The 26,038-nt window shown below is 38.2% G+C and overlaps 1 protein-coding gene across 2 annotated transcripts in view; it reads right to left on the reverse strand.

The window, feature by feature from the left end:
• The window catches only part of TTC27 (tetratricopeptide repeat domain 27), a 181,641-nt gene that overhangs the window by 26,843 nt on the left and 128,760 nt on the right, over window positions 1-26,038 (reverse strand). For both annotated transcript variants that reach the window (XM_081254404.1, XM_081254403.1), the window contains exons 14-15: window positions 7,582-7,680; window positions 3,839-3,891 (exon numbers count right to left, since the gene is read on the reverse strand). In XM_081254404.1, the coding sequence (XP_081110530.1) occupies window positions 3,839-3,891; window positions 7,582-7,680 (152 nt within the window). The remainder of the gene's footprint in view (window positions 1-3,838; window positions 3,892-7,581; window positions 7,681-26,038) is intronic.

Genomic DNA, 26,038 nt, shown 5'->3' on the forward strand with positions numbered 1-26,038 from the left:
CAACAGTAAAGAGACAGTTAAAAAAATATATGCCTGCAAACTTAAAAATGCACTCCTAAAAAAAAGGAACCTACAGTGGGGGGAGGAGAGAGATTCATATTAGAAAGTACAAAATATTTAGAATTTAATGAAAGCATTATATACCACCATCTGCAAGATATATGTAAAGCAGTATTTAGAGAGAAATTTATATTTTTATATGTATTGATTATAATTATGAAAGATGGGAAATAAATGAGCTAAAACATCCAACTTAATTTTGTAAAAGAATACCAAATAATTCTAAGAAAGAAGAAAAGAAATTCTAAGAAAGAAGAAAATATGAAATAAAATATAAAGAAAGAATATAAATGATCAACAAAACCAAAAGCTGGCTTTTTGAAAAAGACTAATGGAACAGACTAACTAAATTCCATTTAGAATTTAGAAAAGTGGCATATATAAAATTAGTAATTTTTTAAAAAGTCACAAGAGAACATTATGAACAAATTACGCAAAATGAGCTAAAAAATAGAAAGCCAAATAAATCAATAAAAATTAAAACCAGACTAGGTGGTTTTACAGATAAGGTTTATCAAACCATCACAGAATCCTTGCCTTATCCAAGCTACTTCAGAAAATAGAAAAACACTATTAAAAACTTGATATTGGCAAGGAAATCACCAGAACTTCATGTCACCTATTCTAAGTGTTAAACATCTCAGCTCTCAAAAAGATTCTTAATACTTTACTCTACTGGCTGAACAACACTATAGCTCCCTTATAGATCATAAATGCTTTACTGGACAACTACAGTAACCTCGTTCAAAGGTATGCTATCAATCTCCCTCTCCAAGAGCCATTTTGAATTTGCTAACTTAAGACAACAAGGTCCACCTCCCTTTCCCTGCTGAGCCTCACAGGGTTTCACCAAGACCCCTCCTCTTTGCTGACTTCAAGGCAAATTTTAGAGAGGATGGTGGGGGGTCTTCTGGCTGACTCAGGCCCTTGTCCTGAGAGTCACCTCCTAAAGCACTTAAAAAGAAGTGTAACTTTTTAGTAACCTTCCCTGCTAGTCACTGAACACACAAATCATTTACTCATTCTCTAATATACCTATGGTACTGACCAAAATTTCTTTACAATTAAGTCCTTTTAGTCTTTTCATAACCACAATTCACTACACTTTAGTTTTTTATACCCTATATTAAACAATTTACTGAAAGTTGTCATGGAATGCACTGGTTCATTTATCCCTTGACTCACCCTCCTTTACAGTTAAAAATGTAAGCACCCTTGCTCTAATACTTCTTCAAATTCAGCCATAAATTGTTTCTATGTGATTTCTTTTCTTTCTCTACTCTACTCCCTATGCCCACCTCATATGTGATAGCAACTGCCTTCAAAGGCAGTGGACCGAGATTCCGCAGGTCTCCCATCTACATAGGGGGTGGGGGGTGAAGCTGTCCTACTGGAAAAGGACTCAACAAGCAGCAGTCCACAGCAGGAGGATTATCCTTTTTGTATGTCCTCCTATCCTCTAATCACAATTTTTTGGCCTCAAAATTTTTGCAATGAAATCCTTTTTTTTTTGGGAAGTATGACTTCCTTCTAAGGAGCTTCAATTCCGGATTCATTCCCACAGGACTGGTAGGGACATGATGCCTAGGGGAATCAGATGAAATGGGGGAAAGAGCACTTTAGTGAAGAACCTGGTGACAGCAGAGGGAGAGATGAGATAGTTTAAAGGGTCACTTTAAGGCAGGGATAGGATTCTTTTGAGAGGAGCATTAATAATTTGCCCCTGAAGTAACAATCTCCTGAGTCAAAAATGAGCTCTCTCTGGAGCAGCAGCAGCAAAGTAAGCAAAGAACAAAGAGGCAAGAAGAAAGGAGTGATTTAGGGCTTCCCTGGTGGCACAGTGGTTGAGAGTCCGCCTGCCGATGCAGGGGACACGGGTTCGTGCCCCGGTCCGGGAAGATCCCACATGCCGCAGAGCGGCTGGGCCCGTGAGCCATGGCAGCTGAGCCTGCGCATCTGGAGCCTGTGCTCCGCAACGGGAGAGGCCACAACAGTGAGAGGCCCGCGTACCGCAAGAAAAACAAAAAAAAAAAAAAAAAAAGAAAGGAGTGATTTACCTCTGACCTTACAACCCCACTTTGACACAAAAACCTATTCATGGAGCTGCAGGAAGACAAAAAAAGTGTCAAAAAGAAGCTGAGGAACAATGTGCAAGAACCATTAAGAGAGAAAGCAATTAGAATTCTTAGGATTAATGGGCTGGAGGACAACATAGAGTGTCAAGAGCCTCACGACATACAAAATTATCAGTATGACTAGAAAAACCCACTGAGATCATTCTACAACTATGACAGGGATTTCCCCTGCCCCTGCTTTAACCCAAAAGGGTCTCTAGTGAGTTTTAACACAATCAGTTGCAATCAAGAACATAATGTTATTTTCCAAAGAGAGCGGCAGAACAAACAGTACTTGATTTATGTAGACTGTCATCCAAGAGCAGCGGAAGCACTGCACGATTTCGACGTGATGTGGACTTAATGATATCTTCAGAAATACTCGTGAATCCACAAAGACAAATTAAATTTGAAAATAAGGCAAAATAAAAATGGGAATATATCTACGCTTTAATTCATTTGTTTAAAACGGGGGCAACAGCCATGCTTGCCTCTTGCCTTCCCTTCACCTTCTATAGCCAGTCAGTGAGCCCAGTTGGTTGTTCTCTTTATAAACTGGCATCCGCCCCTTCTTTTTCCAGTCTAGTTATTGCCTGCCTGGACTGTTACCACAGCTGTCTCCTAACTGGTTTCCCTGTCCCCAGTTCCCTCTCTATTCTGTCTCACACATTGTCACCAGATAAATCTTCCTAAAAAACGTCTTTCTTCGTGAAATTACCCCACTGAAATCTCTGGCTTCCTACTGCCAACAGGATAGTCTCAACTAGTCAGCCAGATGATCAGAACACGCTGCCATGTGACCCCAACTGACCTTTCCAACCTCATCTCCCACTATAGATCTCACTAGTCTCGAGCTGGACTATTTTACTTCCTATATCCTAAAGTGTGGCATTCATGCCTGTCACTCTGCATTTCGTCACACAGATTCAGAACGCTAGGTACACAAATTAATGACCATTTATTTCCAAATCCTGAAAGGCTTCCCTCTCTCCCCTCTACCAATTCTTCAAATTTTAGCTTGAATCCAACATTCTCTCAGAAGCATTTCTGAACCAGCATCACACACCTTCTCTCCTCTGAGATCCTCACAGGACTACATGAGCGGCAGAGAATATAACTGTTCTACAAATATCACCTACCATTATTATAGCCCTCTTTGTACTTCTCACTTGAGATTTACCACATACAACTTATATTACTAATCAATTTTTAAAATAATATGACATAATATTTTATTTTTTAAACCCACACTCCCTGAAGACATTGGTTCATACTTATATGTCTCAATAATGTCCAGTACACAGCAAGCAATCATTAAGAATCTATCAGTTGAGCTGACTGACTAAAAGCATGCTTGCTTTTACCATGCAATGAAATTTAGGATACAAAACTTCGGTATCAAATAAAGAGGTCAAAAAATATTTCTTAAAAAAAAAATATATATATATATATATATTTCTTATTTTATTACATACTAAATGTTTTCAAGAAATAAACTACACCTGGAATGCAAATGGTGATATTAAGTCATTCTAACTCAAAGATATGGGTAGGCAAGGGGAAAAAGACAAAGAGTAAGGCACAATGTTTCAGTGTTCAGTTGAAGAAAATCTCATTCATTTATTTTGGAAGCAAAGTTCTTCATCTTTTTCTAATGCACTTACTTTTGTTTTAATCGGATATAAGAAGTTGATAAATTGTTCCAAGCTTCAGCATTCTGAAATGATAGATAACAGTTACAGACTATTCTCATTTAGGTATAATTGCTGCAACCAAAAATATAACATATTTTCCTAGCTCAAGGTGTACTCTTTACAATGTTAATTTTCAATAAGGTATGTTTAAAAATGTATAAGAAAATTAAATAAATTAAACTTAACACTTATAATTTAGAACAAAAATAGTCAACAAGGGCTTACCTGGTGGCACAGTGGTTAGGAATCTGCCTACTAATGCAGGGGACACGGGTTCAAGCCCTGGTCCGGGAAGATCCCACATGCTGCGGAGCAACTAAGCCCATGTACCACAAACTGAGCTTGTGCTCTAGAGCCCGCGAGTCACAACTACTGAGCCCACGTGCCACAGCTACTGAAGCCCAAGCATCTAGAGCCCGTGCTCCACAATAAGAGAAACCACCACAATGAGAAGTGTGTGCACTGCAACGAAGAGTAGCCCCCGCTCGCCACAACTAGAGAAAGCCCATGTGCAGCAACGAAGACCCAACGCAGCCATAAATAAATAAATAAATAAATAAATAGATAGATAGATAGATAGATTTTTAGGTCAGCAAAGTGATATAACTATTATAGCACTAATTTGGAAGTTTGCTAAGATTTTATTTCCAAATTTATATTTACAAAACAGTTGGACAATTTACAACATAATTTACACAATATATAGATTAACTACAAATCTAAAGTAATGCAAAATATTGTTTTTCCTATCATAAAAGGCTTTGCTATTTTACCATCATCCTTCATCAGATGGGAGAGCAAAGGAATATGTGTTCTCCAGTGTTAAGCCTAAGTATTTCATCAATCAAACATATTTCTCTACCTATTCCTCTATGCAATGACAAAAATAAAGCCTCTATATAAATGTTGATTCTAACAAAAATGATTTAAATTATGCTTGTTCCTCTTTGTTCCACGTTTTATAAAACATAAAGTATATAGTTCTCAAGTTCCATACATATGATATAAAAATTAATTGGCAATGGACCGACCTCTCCTTACAGACAGAGCACTGTTAGAACCAGACTAGCCTTATTGCCATAAAAAGTTACAAACTGGACAAAATTTAGGAAACAACTGTTTTTGAGAAGTTGGACAAAGGGTTACACAGGACTATGATCCCTGAGAGAAGGACAGTTGAGTTGTCTCAACAATCAACCTACACTTCTATCTAGAGGCACTTTGAGGGCTGCAGCACAGAAAGGTAGAAACCAAACAAAGCATAGCAAGTCTTACTAAGGAGGGGGAAAAGAGTTCAGAGTTCAGGTCTGAAAAGGGGCTGAATTTGCAAGACAAAATAACAGGGAAGAGAGATCTGTGCAGAGAATAAGCTCCAGAAATCTCAATAAGCATCTCCTTGAGTCCTTGGCTGAATACTAAGCTATACATGTGCAGGGCAAAACTTCTTAAGGCCAGGCAGGAAACAACTACGAGACAGCTGTGAGCTGAATGGAGATTCTAGAGGTCACACAGTTCTGGGAGTTATTCAGGTTCCAACCAACCAGAGAGGAGAATTCTTACTGATCACCTGTGGGATTAAGTTCGGCCCCCAAAAGGTTATACCTCAAGAGAAGGTTGACAGCAACTCTGGAATACGGACAACTCCAGACCCACCTTAAGCTTAAAATCAAGCTGATTCACAGGTAAATTAACCAAATGCCAAAATAAAACTCTACCTTCCTCAAGGGAAGACAACAAGACTCAGAAACTCAACAACATAGCATCCACAAGTGTAGGATATAATTTTTAAAAATTGGTAGACAGGCAAACAAGCAGGAAAATTCATCCATAACCAAATAAAAAAAATCAGTAAATAGAAACAGACACAGAAATTAAAGAGACGTTGGCATAAGCATACAAAAATTTCAAAGCAGTTGTTATAAAATATAATAAAAGATTTGAAGAGAACATGATAAGGTAACAACTAAGGAATCTCAGTAGAAACATGAAAACTATAGAAGAACCAAATAAAAATTCTTGAACTAACAAAAAAAATACATTGTCTGAAATGATGTTTAGTTTTTTTTTAATTGAGATGTAACTGATATATAGCATTGTATTACTTTTAGGTGTACTACATAATGATTTGATATATGTGTATATATCTGTGGTATATATTGATTACCACAATAAGTTTAGTGAATATCCACCACCACACATAGTATAACAAGTTTAATGAATAGGTTTAACAGCAGATTTGACATAAACATAAGAGTTAAACCAATAAAACTCTTAGAAGAAAAGATAAGGTAATCTTCATGATCTTAGATTTGGCAACAGATTCTTAAATATGACACCAAAAGCACAAGCAACAACAGAAAAAACAGACAGGCTGGACCTCATCAAAATTAAAAACTTTTGTACCTCAAAAGACACTATCAAGAAAGTGAATAACAACTTGCAGAATAGGAGAAAATATTTGCAAATCATATATCTGATATCGGATTTGTATCTAGGATATATAAAGAATTCTTACAACTCAACAGTAAAAAGGCCAATAACACAAATAGGTAAAGGATATCAATAAACATTTCTCCAAAGATGATACACAAATGGCCAAAAAGCACATAAAAAGATGCTCAACATCATCAGCCATCAAGGAAATGGAAATTGAAACCACAACAAGATACCACCTACTAGGATGACTATAATCAAAAAGACAGACAATAATCAAGACAAGTGTTGCCAAAGATGTTGAGAAATTAGAGCCCTCACACATTGCTGGTGGGAATGTAAAATGGTGCTTTAGAAAACTGTCTGGCAGTTTCTCAAAATTTTGAATAGAGAATGGATGAATTGTGAAAACATTAATCTAAGTGAAGAAAGGCAGTTAAAAAGACCACTCATTGTATGATTCCACTGATATGAAATATTCAGAATAGACAAATCTACAGAGACAGAATGTCCATTAGTGGTTGCCTAGGGGTGGGGATGGGGGGTAGACGTGGAAGGTGTTTGGGAGAAATGAGGAGTGACTGCTAACAGGTACAGGGGATTTCTTTTTATGGTAATAAAAATGTTCTAAAATTGACTGTGGGGATGGTTGCACAATTCTGAATATAATTTAAAAAAATCACTATATTGTACACTTTAAATGGATGAACTAGATGGCATGCGAATTATTCACCATCTCAGTAAAGCTGTTAAATATTTAAAGACTGTAAACTAAAAGAACTTTCTAATAGTGCAATTAACCTAGGCAGCACATGCTGGTGAGCGACAAAATATATGTGACACTTTGCTGTATACTCAGCAAAGTATATTTTTAACTAAAAAACTGTTTTATCAAAACTATTTTCTAAACAAAACAATGAATAACTTAGCTATTACGAGAAGAAACTTATTTCTAGATGTATAACTCATATAACTTAGGGTGTGACCTTCTGCCAAAGGGATACCTTCCTCCAACACAAAAGGAATTGGTGTTCTTCTTTTTTTTGACATAAAATAATAGAAAGTTTGAATCTTTTTGCCTTCTTCTCTCTCGCTCTCTTTTTTTCCTGTGATAAGAATGCTTAACATGAGATCACCCTTTTTAAAAATTTTAGGTGTACTCATCTTGCATAACGGAAACTACAGACCCATAGGAATTGCTGTTCTGAACTACAGTACAATTCAAATAACTTAAAGAGTACCAAAGAGCTTAGTAAGGAATGAAGACCAAACAAACTTACATCGGGTTCTAGGGTCACACAGCGCTGAAATGCCCTTGCTGAACCTCCATAGTCTTCCAAGGCCAGATAGGCACAGCCCAGAGAAAACCACACCCCGAGCTGCAAAGACCAAAAGACAAAGTCATTCAAACACATAGAGACATTTATAGAATTAACCTGAAAATCATTTAAGATACTATCAACAAACACACTACACTACTATAAAGAATGCAGAGCTATAATTTGGCTTACATTTTATATTAGCTTAAATGTAGGAAACTTAGCAATGGAGATGGCATTTTTCCATATAATTTTCAAAGCCAATACGACACTGAAAGCATGTGCAGTATCACTGCACGTCTTTTACCGAGAAAGACCATTCTTTGTGTTAACCAACTCCATGAAAGCAATGGAGAGCTCTGTTGACAAGCCCTGATATTATAAATGTGGGATTAATCTAACATTTTTACTGAGCATCTATGTAACTATGTAAAAAGTATACAGAGCATCAGCAGGTTCACAACTGATGAATGTATTACAAACTTGAGAGGAAAAATTTTTGCTTCCATCTTCAAGTTAGACCACAAGTACTTCTGCAGTTTAACCAAGAGCCAAATTGCCCTAGCATGTATCTGTTTAGGCATGCCCCCCAAAATTTAGAAAAAGCAGGCTGAGAATCTGGATTACCAAAGAGTCGTTCAAAGAGGAAAGCCTGACTTAAGTTAGTATGATTTGTAAACGTAGAGATGTACAAAACAGGTAAATTAGGAAGTAGCTATTGAAATCACAAAAGAATTCTTTACATCACAGGGTTTCCTTAAAATACAATAGCCCCTGTCAAAAGGAAGATAAGACTGATAAAAATTCAATGAAATGAGTCAGAAATGCAGCTATTACAACTTTGCTTTCCTTTTAGATATAGTTAGTAAGGCCAGCAGCAGAATGCAGTTTACTTTCTTACTTTCTTTGACTTCCAGTACAAAGGCAGTAAGCCAGCAGACAGACGTGGTTGAACACTTTAGGGTGGGAAAGGAAATGAGGTGCTCTGTTATCTGTCCATAGCCTTCCACAGAGGCGAGTAGGAAGCTGCCCCTACATCCCTCCTCCCCCTGCCATTCCTACAAAACTTGCTCCATATGGCTAGTTGAGGCCTGAAATTTCTTTAAGCAGATATAGATTTTTAGCCGATAATTAGAGATAAGGCTTAGAAAGCAAACATCCTTGGGCAATTTAACACTTTGCCTTGAATTCACAAGAGGCTATAAATAACTGCTATGAGGAGCCTTTAAGAGAAGAGATTTTGTTAGAGGTATAGGTAGTGGCTAGAAATGGGGTGGCTGTGTGTTTGGGGGTTGAGGGGGATGCAGAGGTACTAGGTGGAAATAAAGTTAGAAGTTCACTTTTCTCAATCAGCTCAGTACATTTGCTTTTGTCTGGTTATTTACAGAATTAACTGAAAAGAGTTCCATACTCACTAAATGTGACTCATTTGGGAGGGCCTAAAGTCTGATGCTAACGTATAAAACAACATATAAAACAAGCTCTCTTACTTCTAACCTGGTTGAAAGTTTCAAAATCTGTGTATTATATTTCATCATTTATAAGGTGCACTTTTTTTTCCATTTAACATCTCTGCAATAGATGCATCTTAATAACCCATAGCTGATCAGAGTTTTATTGGCAGCATTCAATTTTCTATACAAGGTGGCACTTACATGTGCCTCTTACAATTGACAGCATCTTATACCCCAATAGATCATGGCAGCAGGTTTACTTGGAATGAGGTATACCTCATTCTGGGACTAAATCAAGAAAAATGAGAATTGCCCTCAAAGTTCTCAAAATGCATGTGCCTGCTTGCTTCCTGCATCAGCAAAGAACAAACTCCCCACAAAACTATTTCACATGTGTTATAAAAAACAGCAAGTGTAAATTTAAGATGTAAATAAAGAGCTTTATTTTTCAATCCACCTGAAAAAACAAAGGTTACAAATGTCTGAAATTAGCAATTATCTCACAGCTCTAACATAAGCTTGTGATGATATTACTGTTGATCTTTAAGTTTTTAAAGCAAGTCAATATTTTGTAACTAATGTCCTAAAACCAAAATAAATTTGATGAAAACCAGGCAGATGACAATTTAATATATAGTATTATGATTCTCTTTTCTTTTCGCTCTTGGTAATTTGTGTAATTGCTTTTTAATTTGCATCTGAAAAAAAATTCTGGAATCATTAACTGCTAGTAGGTTTTCATCTACTGATAGCATATAATTATGATGGGAGATGACTTCTGTACACATCCTATTCTTTGAAATCATGAAATGGCTTAAAAAAAAAAAAACCTCTAGGATCTTCTAACTGCTTCTGGCTGACCCACTAAACCATCAAAACTGCATTCATACCCTGCATCTCAATTGAGGTCCTCGGAATTTGGGGGACTAAGGGGAATATTCAGTGCCTCTTACTCTTTTCATTTTAAACTATTACTTAACCTATATTATCCTCACTGGCATCTTTTTTTTTTTTTTTTCCCCCGGACACGCAGGCTCAGCGGCCATGGCTCACAGGCCCAGCCGCTCCGCGGCATGTGGGTTCTTCCCGGACCGGGGCACGAACCCATGTCCCCTGCATCGGCAGGCGGACTCAACCACTGCGCCACCAGGGAAGCCCTGGCATCTTGATTTAGGATGGTCATGCTCTGAAGAACAGAACATCATAAAAGAAAAAAAAAATCAAAAGAATCTTCAAAGAAAAAAGAAAACTCACATGGTTCCCCAAATTAAAGTTGTATATGGTTGACTACCAAAGGTCTCTATCTTCTAGTCCAATGCTATCAGATAGAAATATAATGCTAGCCTCATTACATTTGCTACTAGCCATTTTAAAAAGTAAAAAGAAATGGGTGAAATAAATTTTAATAACATATTTTATTTAACTCTACATATCCAAAATAGTATCATTTCAACATGTTATCAACATACAAAATTATCGAGATATTTTATGTTCAATTTTTTCATATGACGTCTTTGAAACCTGATGTGTGTCCTACACTTACAGCATCTCAGTTTGGACCAGCCACATTTCAAGTGTTCAACTGCCACATGTGGCTAGTGGCCACCGTACTGGGCGGCACACTTCTACACTATTTCTCCAAAACACTGAGACAGACCCTGGCATACATGCACCTCTCCCTTTTTTCTCCATTGAAAAAACTAGCTCCTCTGGCTGACACCCTCCCTTGGGCTCCAACTCTTCATATACTATAGTCACTGCTGTCCTCTCCATACAACGGCAACCAGAACAATGAGCACTTAAAGAGCACCTACAATGTTCGCCAAGCACTGATGCTGCGAGCTTTCCACACACTAACCTCACCTATTCCTCACAACAGCCTTGTGAGGCAGTAAATATCACCCTCATTAAAGAGGTGACCGTGGACCAGAGGCAGTCAGTGAGAGAGGAGAGATTCGAGGCCCAGTCAGCATGACTCCAGAGCCCACGTCATCTCCACGTGACCATGCCGCCCCCCGCTACACCGTCTGCCCCCCACACAGCCACGATTTACGGCAGTGCCATCCTTGTCACCAGTAGAGAGGGCGGGGTGTTGGGGGGAAGGAAAGAGTCCAATTAACATGTGCTGGGAAAACCCAAGAGACCAATTTTTTAAGAACCAGGGCATTATCGACTTCCCCCCTCCAAAAGCTGTCTTGATTAGGCAAGTGGACAAAGATGAAGCAGAAGAATGGATGGCTATGTTTGGCTGGAGGAAAGAGCTGAAAGGCAAATCTCTTACCAAGGGACTGGGCAAGGATGGAGAAAGATAATCATCTGACAGAGAGGCTCTGGTGGACATTTCTGTGGAGCTTATTTCCACAGAAGGCAAATTGTGAAGGCAGGCAAGCTATAGGTAGGGCAGTGATCTTTAGAAGCTGACAGTCTAGCTTTTTCCTCTGAGGGAGACAGTACAGAAACACAAAAGCAGACCAACTATTTATCTTTAATATGATGATATATGCACTTGAAGAATGGTTTTAAATTATTTTTAAGATAATTATCAAAAAGCAGGAATGGTTGAAAACATGATCTCTCTTTGAATTTCCCTCAAAAGCCCCCTACAGAAACAGTGGAATAGAGGGAAAGATAAATGACTGGGATTCAAGAGGTTCTAAGGTACTGTATGACCTTGGCCATGTCACTTAACCTCTGAGTCTTAGTCCCCCAGTTGTTAAATAGGGGGTGGGGGGGTGGATTAAGCAAAAATTCCAAGGCTCCTTCAGACCTCAGATTCTGAAAACCTGGAGGTGACAGGGTTCAAAGGTACATTGATGCCATCTAGTGGCAGAACAAGTACACTGATGATGCAAATAGAACACTTAGAATCAGCAGGGTTGACAAACTAGGAGGAAATCAGTTCAATTACAGGCTTAGAAATCAATGAAAAGAGGTGGTGAGGAAAATGAGGCCTAGAAAGGAAATGATTTCCTTTCCTTTCCTTTCCTTCCTAAAGCCACACAATGGTTCCTGGTTTCTGGTGTGCAATACATGTGATGAAGAGAGTGACTGCAATTCTTACTAAACCTCAATAATTAAAATAAAAATTGAACACTAAGCACCACTGGACAATGGACATGGATTACTTTTAAAAGTTAATTTTTACAAGGGCATTTAAAGCACATCTGCAATAGGTGCCATTTACTTATGTATTACAATTTTCTTTCTTAAACTATGAGACTACTCAAATTTCCTTCCTCCTCAAGGTTTCTGCAGAATGAATGAATAATCAGTAGCTTCACTTTTTTTTGTTTGTTTGTTTTACTAATTTTCCTTACAGGATTGACTGAATTTTTCTGATGTCCCATATAATAAAGTGTAACACGTTATAATTGAATCCTGAAGCCAAGCTACATTCTCCATTCTCTCCTTTCTACATCCCTGATTCATTCCCATGACCCCCAATGCAGATAAGTTGTTGAATGTGGCTTCATTAAACAGGAAATGACCCAAGCCAAATCCAAGAGAGCTATCAATGTTGTCTGGTAATATCTTTTCCTAAAATGATGCTTGCTGCTCATATTTTTTTTAAATGTGCACCACCAACTCTTTCGTAACCAAATTTCTCATTTACTATTAAATACTATGTTCTCCTCCCTAAGGAAACACAAGTCTTAACCTGCCAGCTTCTCCCTCTCTCTCAAAAGTTTCCTCTATGTCAGTGTCTTCTTTTAAACTACAAGAGCAACTAAATTTTATACACACTTTTTTCTTTTACTAGAAAGGGTATTAATTGTTTAGTGTCCTCCTCTTGTTCCTGTCCTAGGCTTGGTTACCACTGGTTCTTCTATTTGCCTCCTCTTTCCAGAGAATTCACATGTGAGGTAACATGGGTGTTTACGTATCATCTGCATGAAACTCTCCGGTTAGATGTATCTCCCTATCTTTAGGCTACAGAAAATGGGGTAACAATGATTTTCTACCACACTGCAATGGGCAGGACAGAAAGCTCCACAACAACTGAGAACTTACTATGGGCCAGGAAATAGGCTAGATACTTTATACATATTGGCTCTAATTTTCCCAACAGCAAATTGAGATGGGGATTATATCTCCACTTTACAAATGAGGAAACTGAAGCTCAGAAAGATGAAGTGATTTACCTTGGGATTACTAGGATTCAGAGTCAGGGCTATGGCCGCAGAGCTCTGCCCTCCCCTCTACCCCTTAGTCCCAGCTACAGCCCAGATGTTATCACAGTGCTCATATTTCTTGGCAGTTATGCAAGTTAGACCTTAAGAGTTTCATTTTTTATTGCTTACCAATATGAGAAAGGAAGAACAAAAAGGAAAGAATCTCTTTTTTCTCTACATATTATTCGCATATGGTTATTCTCTCTTCTCCACTGGAATGTAAGCTCCAATCTCCTCGAACCTCCCCACCGCAGTAACACAAGTGCACAACAGAAACTCTAACTCCATTTCAAATAAAAACATTTCTTCTTTCAAAAACTGAAATGAAAGAGAAAGTTGACCCCTACAAATCAAAGAAGAACACAAGCTCTCAGGTTAATTAACAATTCTATCAGAGTATTACATCGTGGAAGTCTAGTCTTACATGTAGCACGGGCAGGGAAGGGCTGCCTTGATTCCTCTACAACTCCCTGGTCTCGCAGAGAGTTACCCGCTGTCATGTGCTGGACTGTCCCATTACATCAAAGTTACAACTTCACTTTGCTCCTGACGAAAGCCCCAATGGTTATGTATTAAAGAAAAACGTTCAAACCCAACAGTCTTGTATTCAAGGCTTTCCATAACGTCTAACTTGACCTCAGCCAAATCTGCCATTCCTTCCTAAATAAGACAACATCCTCTAGAGGCAAAACAATGAAAAGGTTAAGAGTAAGTGCTCTGAAATCAGAAAGCCCCGCCCCGGTCCCAGCACCACCCCTCATAAGCTGTGGGGTCTCATGTAAATGAATAAACCCTCTATTTCCTCACCTGTGAAATGAGGGGAATAACAGTAAGTACCTTGGGGATTGGGCTGAGGATTAAAACTGTATGCAAAATGCTTAGAATAGTACCCGGCACCTAGTAAATACTCAACGTTGGCTGCTAGAATTATTATTACAACTGAATTTAAGAATAAATAGTCAGGGCTTCCCTGGTGGCGCAGTGGTTGGGAGTCCGCCTGCTGATGCAGGGGACACGGGTTCGTGCCCCGGTCCGGGAAGATCCCACATGGCACGGAGTGGCTGGGCCCGTGAGTCATGGCCACTGAGCCTGCACATCTGGAGCCTGTGCCCCGCAACGGGAGAGGCCACAACAGTGAGAGGCCCGCGTACCGCAAAAAAAAAAATAAGAATAAGAATAAATAGTCAAAACCTACAGCTACCAAGAAACCTTTGCTTGCTACATGCTTGATCTTTGCATCTGCTAGTCTCCTTTCCCGAAGCATATTTTCCTAACTTTTGCCTCCTATCTAAATCCCAACCACTCCTCCTAGTTCGTGGCATCTCCATCAGGCCTTACATCCTTTTCATCACGCCATCACTAGGCACCCAAAGCATGGCGTCTATTTACTCTACCCCTTGGTCACAGGGAAAGTTACTTCTGCCTCTTCTCTCCACTTAGCCCATATAAACCACAGGAGGGCAAGAGGCCACATCTCAACACAGTTCTTTTGTAACCCCTCCCCCAATACCTCACAGTGATTTTATAAAGAGTTCATTTATACTTATATTCTAGCTTACACTATAGAAGATGCTTAATAAATGGAAACTGCTATTATAATATAAATGCTCTCATCTTCTTTCCTGTCTCGTTGGAAACATTACTCCGTTTCCAGAGCTAATGCCTTCATCTCTTCTCATTTCACTCTTTCCTAGAATGACATTCCCTAGGTTAGCAACCCATCTCTCTCTATAACATTCAATCTCTCCTTCACTCAATGGATTCAACCACATAAAGGTCTCCAGTATCTAGAAAAGTTTTACTTGACTCTTCTGCCCCTTGGTACAATACTCTACATTTTGACTCTCATTTCCTTGACATGCTCCTAAAAAGAACAGTCTATGGATGTTATGTCCATTTCCTCAGCTGCCACACACTCTTTTGCCTCCTGAAGCTGGTTTTGAAGGTCATTAGTGAGCTCCAAATCCAATAAACTCTTCTTAGCTCTCTTTAGACTTTATCACTACATGTGACATTTCTTACTGATACTTGTTCTTCCTTTAGTTTCCATGACTCCATTCTTTGGGGTCCTTCTTTCCCTCTGACCAAGACTCTGGTATATTTTGTTTGAATCATATTTCACTGGTGCTACTTCTTCTACCTTCCTCCAACCCCTGGAGATGCCCGAAGTTCAACATTTTGCCTCGTGTTCTCTTCCAACACAGTTTTCTGTCAGGAATTCATTCACTTGCATGGATTCACCTTACTTCCACAGAAAAGCCCCAATCTGCAAGCTCAGTTCTTGGCCTCACTCCTAGGCTTCAGGCTTGGACTGGCTTTCAGTGGACTGTGATGAGCCCTCTCTACTTAGACACAGCAACATCTCTTCATATTCAACACTCAAAACACATCATCTTCCCCTACCAAAGATACTCTCCCTTACTCCTGAATTCTCTGTATCTATCAATAGGGACATTTCCTTTTTAACCAAACAATTGAGAAAACCACATGTTCTCAGATCCCGAACTCTCCCTCAATGCTGCCAATCCAGTGAAGGCCCAGAAAATTTTCCTTTATAATGAGCTTCAACCTGTTCTATCTTTCCATCCTCACCGCTAAAGCCACTGATCACTCATCCCTTATTTAAACTTCCTAGAATATCACTTTTGTCATATCACTCTTTTATTCAAAACCACAACAGACTCCCGTATCTGTAGGGTTACTAATCCTGAAGAAAGGCACTTACGGCCCTTCACAAACTAGTTCTGTCCATATCATTTCCCAGTGGAAACTCTCTGCTCTCTGCTGATAGGCTGACACAGCCCAGTTCATTCCCACATCCGTGTCTGGTTCACAGCAGGATCTTGATAATGCTTAGTGAGGAAGCCACATAATGTACTGTTCAAACTGCAACATTTTAAAAAATGAAACAAGGCATTAAAAAATCATTAAAATTATAGGACCTTAAAAAGACCTTATTTATTGACCAACAAACTGCTGATTGTCAAATTGGTTTTACTACTGATATATCAGGGGACCTAAAGATGGTTCTATTTGAAAACCGTTTTCAAAAGTAAAATTATTTATTGAAAAATAAAATATATTAAAAAATTGTAAATTAAGATTATCTGAAATTTAAAAATAACAAAAGGAACATTAAGCAAGCTATATATTTGTGACATTTGCATATTTCTCTAACATATTACAGAATTAAAATCAATTTTTCTTAGCAGATATTCATATCCTCTAGTCAGTTCCTTAGTCGTATCTAATTCTAGTACCATGTCATCGATATTTTCTGATAATTTTTTCAGTACCTTAGTACTTTTAATTTTTTCATAAAACTGCCTGCTGTCTACTTCAAAGTTGTTCTTTATTGTTAATTGTCAAATTTATTGTTAATACATTTAGAATTGTTAAAACTTTTGATTGACTCTTCTCTGTAGGTCATAATAATTTTAGCTGAGAAAATATTCTAAATGTATTGAGGAAAAATTAAAAATAGAACCACCATATGATCCAGCAATCTCACTACTGAGTATATAGCTGAAGGAAATGAAATCACTCTTCGAAGAGATATCTGCACCCTCATGTTCACTGTAGCATTATTCACAATAGCTGAGACGTGTAAACAAACTAAGTATCTGTCAATAGATGAATGTATAAAGAAGTTGTGTGAGTGTGTGCACACAGAGGGTGAAATATTATTCAGCCATGAAAAAGAAGGAAATCTTGCCTTTGGCAACAACATGGATGAACTTTGAGGGCATTATGCTAAGTAAAATAAGTTAGACAGAGAAAGACAAATACCATATGCTCTCACTTGTATGTGGAATCTAGAACAGCCAAACTCATAGAAATAGCAGAATGGTGGTTGCCAGGAGTTGGGGGTGGGGGAAAGTGGGGAGATGTTGGTCAAAGCATACAAACTTCCAGTTATAAGATAAATAAGTTCTGGGGATCTAACATACAGCATGGTGACTATAGTCAACAATACTGTATTATATACTTGAAAATTGCTAAAAGAGTAGATCTTAAATGTTATCATCACACACACACAAAGGTGACAGAGGTGAGGTGATAGAGGTGTTAACTAATGCTACTGTGGTAATCATTTCACAATATATACCTGTATCAAATCTTATCAAGTTGTATACCTTACACAATATGTCAATTATATCTCAATAGAGCCGGGAAAAAATTTTTTTTAATGTACTGAGATAACTAGGAAGCTCGGAGCAACTGCTGCTAAACAGAGGATATTCTGAATTCTAGTTTTGTTAATACTGAAGCTTATAAATATTTTTCTTGGGTCCGGTCTTTTGGCCTCCATTTAGAGTACCTTTCTTCAACAAATATTTTTAACAGGACAAAATTCATCAAATAATTCATCAAATTTATGATTCTTTGTAGGTTTCATCAAACTTAAAAATTTATAAATTATAGGCCTTCTCAATTACATTCTATTCTAGAATAGAATATAAATTTATTCAGTTAAAATCAAAAACTCAGTCAAAAGTTTTTGGCAAATTATTATTGATATCTTAAGTACAATGGTACTTGGTTATTTTTTTAAGTCCTTACTTTTTTAGAGATACATACTAAAACATTTAAAAATGAAATGATATATTGGGTTTGTTTCAAAATAATATGGGATGGAGTGGGAAAATATAGATGAAACAGGCCCAGTTAGGAGTTAGTAACTGTTGAAGCTGGTTCATAGGCACATGGGAGGGGACTCTTTATTCTGGTCTCTGCTAGTATATATTTTGTATAATTGAAAATTTCATAACAAAAGGTTACAAAGGAAAGATTCCTCCTAGGTAGATGTTACAGACTGAACTGTATCCCTCTCAAAATTCATATGTTGAAGCTCAACCCCCAGTGTGACTGTATTTGGAGACAGGGCCTTTAAGGAGATAATTAAGGTTAAATGAGGTCATAATGATGAGGCCCTAATCCAACAGGACTGGTATCCTCTGAAGAAGAAGAAAAGATACTGGAGCTCTCTCTACACATGAACAGAGAAAAGGCCATGTGAGGAGACAGTGAAAAGGTAGCCATCTAAAAGCAAGGAAAAGACCTCACCAGAAACCAACCCTGAAGGTACCCTGATCTTGGACTTCTAGCTTCCAGAACTGTGAAAAAATTAATTTCCACAGTGGTTTAAACCACCCAGTCTGTAGTATAATTAAACCACAGTGGTTTAAACCAACCAGTCTGTAGTATTAGTCAGCCCTTAGCAGACTAACACAGTAGGGATATTCAAAAGTACAATTATACATTATTAAATTAAATCCTGTACACGATTTAAACTCTCATTGTTCCTCTTCAAGATAAATTTCAATGTCTTCCTGTTTGAAAGTTTGCTTTCAATAATTACAATCTGGTAAAAGTTGTAAAAGCTGAAATTTTTTTGAACTCCATTAATTGAATACATAAAAGATTTCTAATTGATTTTGAACACAATGCAGCCAAAACGAAAGACTCCTTAAGAAAAAAAAAGTTCCGGGCTTCCCTGGTGGTGCGGTGGTTGAGAGTCCACCTGCCGATGCAGGAGACGCGGGTTCGTGCCCCGGTCTGGGAAGGTCCCACATGCCACGGTGTGGCTGGGCCCGTGAGCCATGGCCGTTGGGCCTGCGCGTCCGGAGCCTGTGCTCCGCAATGGGAGAGGCCACAACAGAGAGGCCCGCGTACCGCAAAAAAAAAAAAAAAAAAAGTTCCTATCATTATAGGACACTTAAATTGATGTATTAAAAAATTCTTCAAAAGGGCTTCCCTCATGGCACAGTGGTTGAGAGTCCGCCTGCCGATGCAGGGGACACGGGCTCGTGCCCCGGTCCGGGAAGATCCAACATGCCGCAGAGCGGCTGGGCCCATGAGCCATGGCCGCTGAGCCTGCGCGTCCAGAGTCTGTGCTCTGCAACGGGAGAGGCCACAACAGTGAGAGGCCCGCGTACCGAGAAAAAAAAAAAAAATCTTCAAAAAACTCAAACATTTTTATAGTGCATTAGGTGATGGGCAGCAACAAGAGAAAGTATACACTGCCACACTAATCTTATTTTAGTTCAACATCAGACATCACATCAGACATCACAAGAATTTTGTAATTCAATTACCCAAACAGTGTATATTAAAGTATGTGTAAATGACGACCGCTAGTTTTTAGTTCCATTGGTAGAAGCTTGTTTGGACCATATTATGTCCACCACTACAACCCATTCCAAGTACATTTCTGCTCCACTGGTTTTCTTAATTCAAAAAGAGAATTACTTTTACCATGTTGTCATGCTCCATGAAAATTTGTATCCTTATTATCACCACTAAAAGAAATACTTTTATCTTTGATGTTTAACAATAGCATTCAGAATAATGTCAGATGTTTCAACTTTGATAGAGTGAATTTCCAAAAATTTTATTTTGAATCCAATAATTAGGTGAAAAAAATTAAAACCATTATGAGAACCAAATTAATGAGTTTTCTATTTGAAGCATCTGATGTCACTGATATAAAACTGGCAGATTCAACTGTTAATGAACTACTTCTGCTAAGAGCTAGCACATTAACAGCTATGATCTCACTTTTCACATACGCACGAAAAAATTTGGTATCAACGAATTTTCTAAACTAATTTTGCGCATTTTCATTTGCTCTAGATAAAAGTCCAGTCTCACAGAATGACATGAAAATACACCTCCTACAGCTGCATATTAAATTGTCATCTTTGGACATGCTTCCTATTAAAACAACAACAACAACAACAACTACTAACTTTTGACATAAACACTAATGTTTCTTCAGAAGACTTGGGTCTTCTGGTTTTCATGTGATTAGTGATATGATTACGGCCCCTGAGGTGGAATTTAATTATATTAATACATTAATTTACTCTCTTGACAAGTGAAAATTAAGTTCTTAATTATTCCCTAAAAACACATTTTAAAAATTTGTTTGCTTTTTGGAGATGATTGCTGACAAAGGGGTTTACTATAAACTATATAAAAAGTTACCAAGCAATATAATATAGAAATAGTGGTACATTTAGAACATACAGTAAGTGACCAAACCCCTGCAGCAAGGGAATTCAGCCTATTCTCCATGTGCTTTTATTTCTGGCAGGACTGCTTTGCCTCTACTCCCCATACATCTATCTAGCCTACAATTCCCCATATTTCCCACTAATTCTGCCAACTGGTAACCAGGCAACATCATGCATCTCACAGGCTGCAGCTTGGCACAAGTGTCTGATATATACCAAGGGGCTTATAGAGACATTGGCTCAAACATTTCTCCTACCACCACCCAAAACCTGAAGGAGGTGGCTGCCCTCAGCCACTCAGAGCAAACACAGTTGATGTTACCAGCCAGCACCCTACACACTGTCCTCTAAAGGGCAATGTAGTTAAGTTGCATCTGGAGAGCGTTGGGGATAAAAGACACAGGCTCCTACTGGCCACCTCTCAGATTTTATAGCACATCGTAAAGTGGGAGCTCCATCCACCACATGCATTAAACACAACACTAGATGAGGCTATGGCTGAAGACAGAAGTACAAAATGAATGTCTATGAAAACCCATTCCAACTTCTTTTAATGTAACTAGTAATAATAGCACTTCATTTAAAAAGTAAAAATCTGGGGACTTCCCTGGTGGTCCAGTGGTTAAGACTCTGAGCTTCTAATGCAGGGGGCACAGGTTCAATCCCTGGTCAGGGAAATAAGATCCCACATGCCGTGCAGTGTGGCCAAAAATTAAATTAAAAAAAAAAAGTAAAAATCTGGGACATACAATAAACTGGATGTGTTATCAGGATATTAGGCACAAACTAGGAGAGCCACTTAGTAAACTCTCAAATCTTCACCTTTCTTCATGCTTTTCTCCTACCCGTGAAGCCAGTCCCCCTCCTGCACATCTACTCACTTTGCATCCATCAGTGAACATCTAAGCTAACTTCTGTCCCATTTCTGGCTCCATCAGGCCACAGCGACCCCTCACCTCCTCTCAACTCCTATAGCCCTTCTGCCTACACATGTATCTTTCCATATATATACTGCCAGTAATATCATATAACCTTACAAAGATGACCAGTTAATTGAGGAGGAAAGTCAAGGAAAATTTTAAATTTTTAAGGGGGGTAAGGGGGAAAATTGACAAAATAAAAGAAATAAAGTATCTGTGCTGAGGGAGGGGTAAAAAATGATAGGAAGTAACATGTTCCTTTTTCAGGGCTACACATACTAGCTTGATATCTGAACAATTTCTTTGTTTTTATTTTTTGCATAAAAGTAGGGAACAATGAGAATAAGTACCTAAGAGTAGACCTAAGGATTTATGTTTTAATTCTGGTCCTGAGTCTACAAAATCCTGCTTGGGAGGTTTAGTGACCACTTCCCCCACTTCAGCTTCTTCTTTTTTTTTTTAACCTCTTTATTGGAGTATCATTGCTTTACAATGGTGCGTCAGTTTCTGCTTTATAACAAAGTGAATCAGCTATACATATACATACATCTCCATATCCCCTCCCTCTTGCGTCTCCCTCCCACCCTCCCTATCCCACCCCTCTAGGTGGTCACAAAACACCGAGCTGATATCCCTGTGCAATGCGGCTGCTTCCCACTAGCTATCCATTTTACATTTGGTAGTGTATATATGTCCATGCCACTCTCACACTTTATCCCAGCTTACCCTTCTCCCTCCCTCCCCGTGTCCTCAAGTCCATTCTCTAGTCTGTCTGCATCTTTATTCCTGTCCTGCCAATAGGTCCTTCATGACCTTTTTTTTTTTAGATTCCATATATATATGTTAGCATATGGTATTTGTTTTTCTCTTTCTGACTTACTTCACTCTGTATGACAGACTCTAGGTCCATCCACCTCACGACAAATAACTCAAATTTGTTTCTTTTTATGGCTGAGGAATATTCCATTGTATATATGTGCCACATCTTCTTTATCCATTCATCTGTTGATGGACACTTAGGTAGCTTCCATGTCCTGGCTACTGTAAATAGAGCTGCAATGAACATTGTGGTACATGACTCTTTTTGAATTATGGTTTTCTCAGGGGATATGCCCAGTAGTGGGATTGCTGGGTCGTATGGTAGTTCTATTTTTACTTTTGTAAGGAACCTCCATACTGTTCTCCATAGTGGCTGTATCAATTTACATTCCCACCAACAGTGCAAGAGGGTTTCCTTTTCTCCACATTCTCTCCAGTATTTATTGTTTCTAGATTTTTTGATGATGGCAATTCTGAACAGTGTGAGATAATATCTCATTGTAGTTTTGATTTGCATTTCTCAATTGATTAATGAAGTTGAGCATTCTTTCATGTGTTTGTTGGCAATCTGTATATCTTCTTTGGAGAAATGTCTATTTAGGTCTTCTGCCCATTTTTGGATTGGGTTGTCTGTTTTTTTGATATTGAGCTGCATGAGCTGCTTGTAAATTTTGGAGATTAATCCTTTGTCAGTTGCTTCATTTGCAAATATTTCCTCCCATTCTGAGGGTTGTCTTTTCGTCTTGTTTATGGTTTCCTTTGCTATACAAAAGCTTATAAGTTTCATTAGGTCCCACTTGTTTATTTTTGTTTTTATTTCCATTTCTCTAGGAGGCGGGTCATAAAGAATCTTGCTGTGATTTATGTTATAGAGTGTTCTGCCTGTGTTTTCCTCTAAGAGTTTGATAGTGCCTGGCCTTACATTTAGGTCTTTAATCCATTTTGAATTTATTTTTGTGTATGGTGTTAGGGAGTGTTCTAATTTCATTCTTTTACATGTAGCTGTCCAGTTTTCCCAGCACCACTTATTGAAGAGGCTGTCTTTTTCCATTGTATATTCTTGCCTCCTTTATCAAAAACAAGGTGACCACATGTGTGTGGGTTTAACTCTGGGCTTTCTATCCTGTTCCATTGACCTATACTTCTGTTTTTGTGCCAGTACCATACTGTCATGATTACTGTACCTTTGTAGTATAGTCTGAAGTCCGGCAGCCTGATTCCTGCAGCTCCGCTTTTCTTTCTCAAGATTTCTTTGGCTATTCGGGGTCTTTTGTGTTTCCATATAAATTGTGAAATTTTTTGTTCTAGTTCTGTGAAAAAAGCCAGTGGTAGTTTGATAGGGATTGCATTGAATCTGTAGATTGCTTTGGGTAGTATAATCATTTTTACAATGTTGATTCTTCCAATCCAAGAACATGGTATATCTCTCCATCTGTTGGTATCATCTTTAATTTCTTTCTTCCATGTCTTATAGTTTTCTGCATACAGGTCTTTTGTCTCCTTAGGTAGGTTTATTCCTAGGTATTTTATTCTTTTTATTGCAATGGTGAATGGGAATGTTTCCTTAATTTCTCTTTCAGATTTTTCATCATTAGTGTATAGGAATGCAAGAGAGTTCTGTGCATTAATTTTGTATCCTGCTATTTTACCAAATTCATTGATTAGCTCTAGTAGTTTTCTGGTAGCATCTTTAGGATTCTCTATGTATAGTATCATGTCATCAGCAAACAGTGACAGCTGTACCTCTTTTTTTCCGATTTGGATTCCTTTTCTTTCTGTTTCTTCTCTGATTGCTGTGGCTAAAACTTCCAACACTATGTTGAATAATAGTGGTGAGACTGGGAAACCTTGTCTTGTTCCTGATCTTAGTAGAAATGGTTTCAGTGTTTCACCATTGAGGACGATGTTGGCTGTAGGTTTGTCATATATGGCCTTTATTATGTTGAGGTAAGTTCCCTCTATGCCTGCTTTCTGGAGGGTTTTTAATCATAAATGGGTGTTGAATTTTGTCAAAAGCGTTTTCTGCATCTGTTGAGATGAGCATATGGTTTTTATTCTTCAGTTTGTTAATATGGTGTATCACATTGACTGATTTGCATATATTGAAGAATCCTTGCATTCCTGGGATAAACCCCACTTGATCATGGTGTATGATCCTTTTAATGTGCTGTTGGATTCTGTTTGCTAGTATTTTGTTGAGGATTTTTGCATCTATGTTCATCAGTGATATTGGCCTGCAATTTTCTTTCTTTGTGACATCTTTGTCTGGTTTTGGTATCAGGGTGATGGTGGCCTCATAGAATGAGTTTGGGAGTGTTCCTCCCTCTGCTATATTTTGGAAGTGTTTGAGAAGGATAGGTGTTAGCTCTTCTCTAAATGTTTGATAGAATTTGCCTGTGAAGCCATCTGGTCCTTGGCTTTTGTTTGTTGGAAGATTTTTAATCACAGTCTCAATTTCAGTACTTCAGATTGGTCTGTTTGTATTTTCTATTTCTTCCTGGTTCAGTAAGAATTTCTAAGAATTTGCGCATTTCTTCCAGGTTGTCCATTTTATTGGCATAGAGTTGCTTGTAGTAATCTCTCATGATCTTTTGTTTTTCTGCAGTGTCAGTTGTTACGTCTCCGTTTTCATTTCTAATTCTGTTCATTTGTGTCTTCTCCCTTTTCTTCGTGATGATTCTGGCTAATGGTTTATCAATTTTATCTTCTCAAAGAACCAACCAGCTTTTAGTTTTATTGATCTTTGCTATTGTTTCCTTCATTTCTTTTTCATTTATTTCTGATCTGATCTTTATGATTTCTTTCCTTCTGCTAACTTTGGGGTTTTTTTCTTCTTCTTTCTCTAATTGCTTTAGGTGTAAGCTTAGGTTGTTTATTTGAGATGTTTCTTGTTTCTTGAGGTAGGCTTGCATTGCTATAAACTTCCCTCTTAGAACTGCTTTTGCTGCCTCCCATAGGTTTTGGGTCGTTATGTTTTCACTGTCATTTGTTTCTAGGTGTGTTTTGATTTCCTCTTTGATTTCTTCAGTGATATCTTGGTTATTTAGTAGTGTATTGTTTAGCCTCCACGTGTTTGTGTGTTTTACAGATTTTTTCCTGTAATTGATATCTAGTCTCATAGCGTTGTGGTCGGAAAAGATACTTGATATGATTTCAATTTTCTTAAATTTACCAAGGTTTGATTTGTGACCCAAGATATGATCTACCCTGGAGAATGTTCTATGAGCACTTGAGAAGAAAGTGTATTCTGTTGTTTTTGGATGGAATGTCCTATAAATATCAATGAAGTCCATCTTGTTTAATGTATCACTTAAAGCTTGTGTTTCCTTACTTATTTTCATTTTGGATGATCTGTCCATTGTGAAACTGGGGTGTTAAAGTCCCCTACTATAACTGTGTTACTGTTGATTTCCCCTTTTATGGCTGTTAGCATTTGCTTATGTATTGAGGTGCTCCTATGTTGGGTCCATCAACATTTACAATTATTATATCTTCTTCTTGGATTGATCCCTTGATCATTATGTAGTGTCCTTCTTTGTCTCTTGTAATAGTCTTTGTTTTAGTCTATTTTGTCTGATATGAGAATTGCTACTCCAGCTTTCTTTTGATTTCCATTTGCATGGAATATCTTTTTCCATCCCCTCTCTTTCAGTCTGTATGTGTCCCTAGTTCTGAAGTGGGTCTCTTGTAGACAGCATATATAGGGGTCTTGTTTTTGTATCCATTCAGCCGGTCTATGTCTTTTGGTTGGAGCATTTAATCTTTTTACATTTAAGGTAATTATCAATATGTATGTTCCTATTACCACCCACTTCAGCTTCTAACAGCCCACAATCCCCGGAAGTCTATGGTTGATTTTGAATTTTAGTAGTTTCAGAAGTTACTTGCAGGGCTTCCCTGGTAGCGCAGTGGTTGAGAGTCTGCCTGCCAATGCCGGGGACACGGGTTCGTGCCCCGGTCTGGGAAAATCCCACATACTGCGGAGCGGCTGGGACCATGAGCCATGGCCACTGAGCCTGTGCGTCCGGAGCCTG

This window comes from Mesoplodon bidens (assembly GCF_964165515.1).
Source record: "Mesoplodon bidens genome assembly, chromosome: 14".
NCBI lineage: Eukaryota > Metazoa > Chordata > Mammalia > Artiodactyla > Ziphiidae > Mesoplodon > Mesoplodon bidens.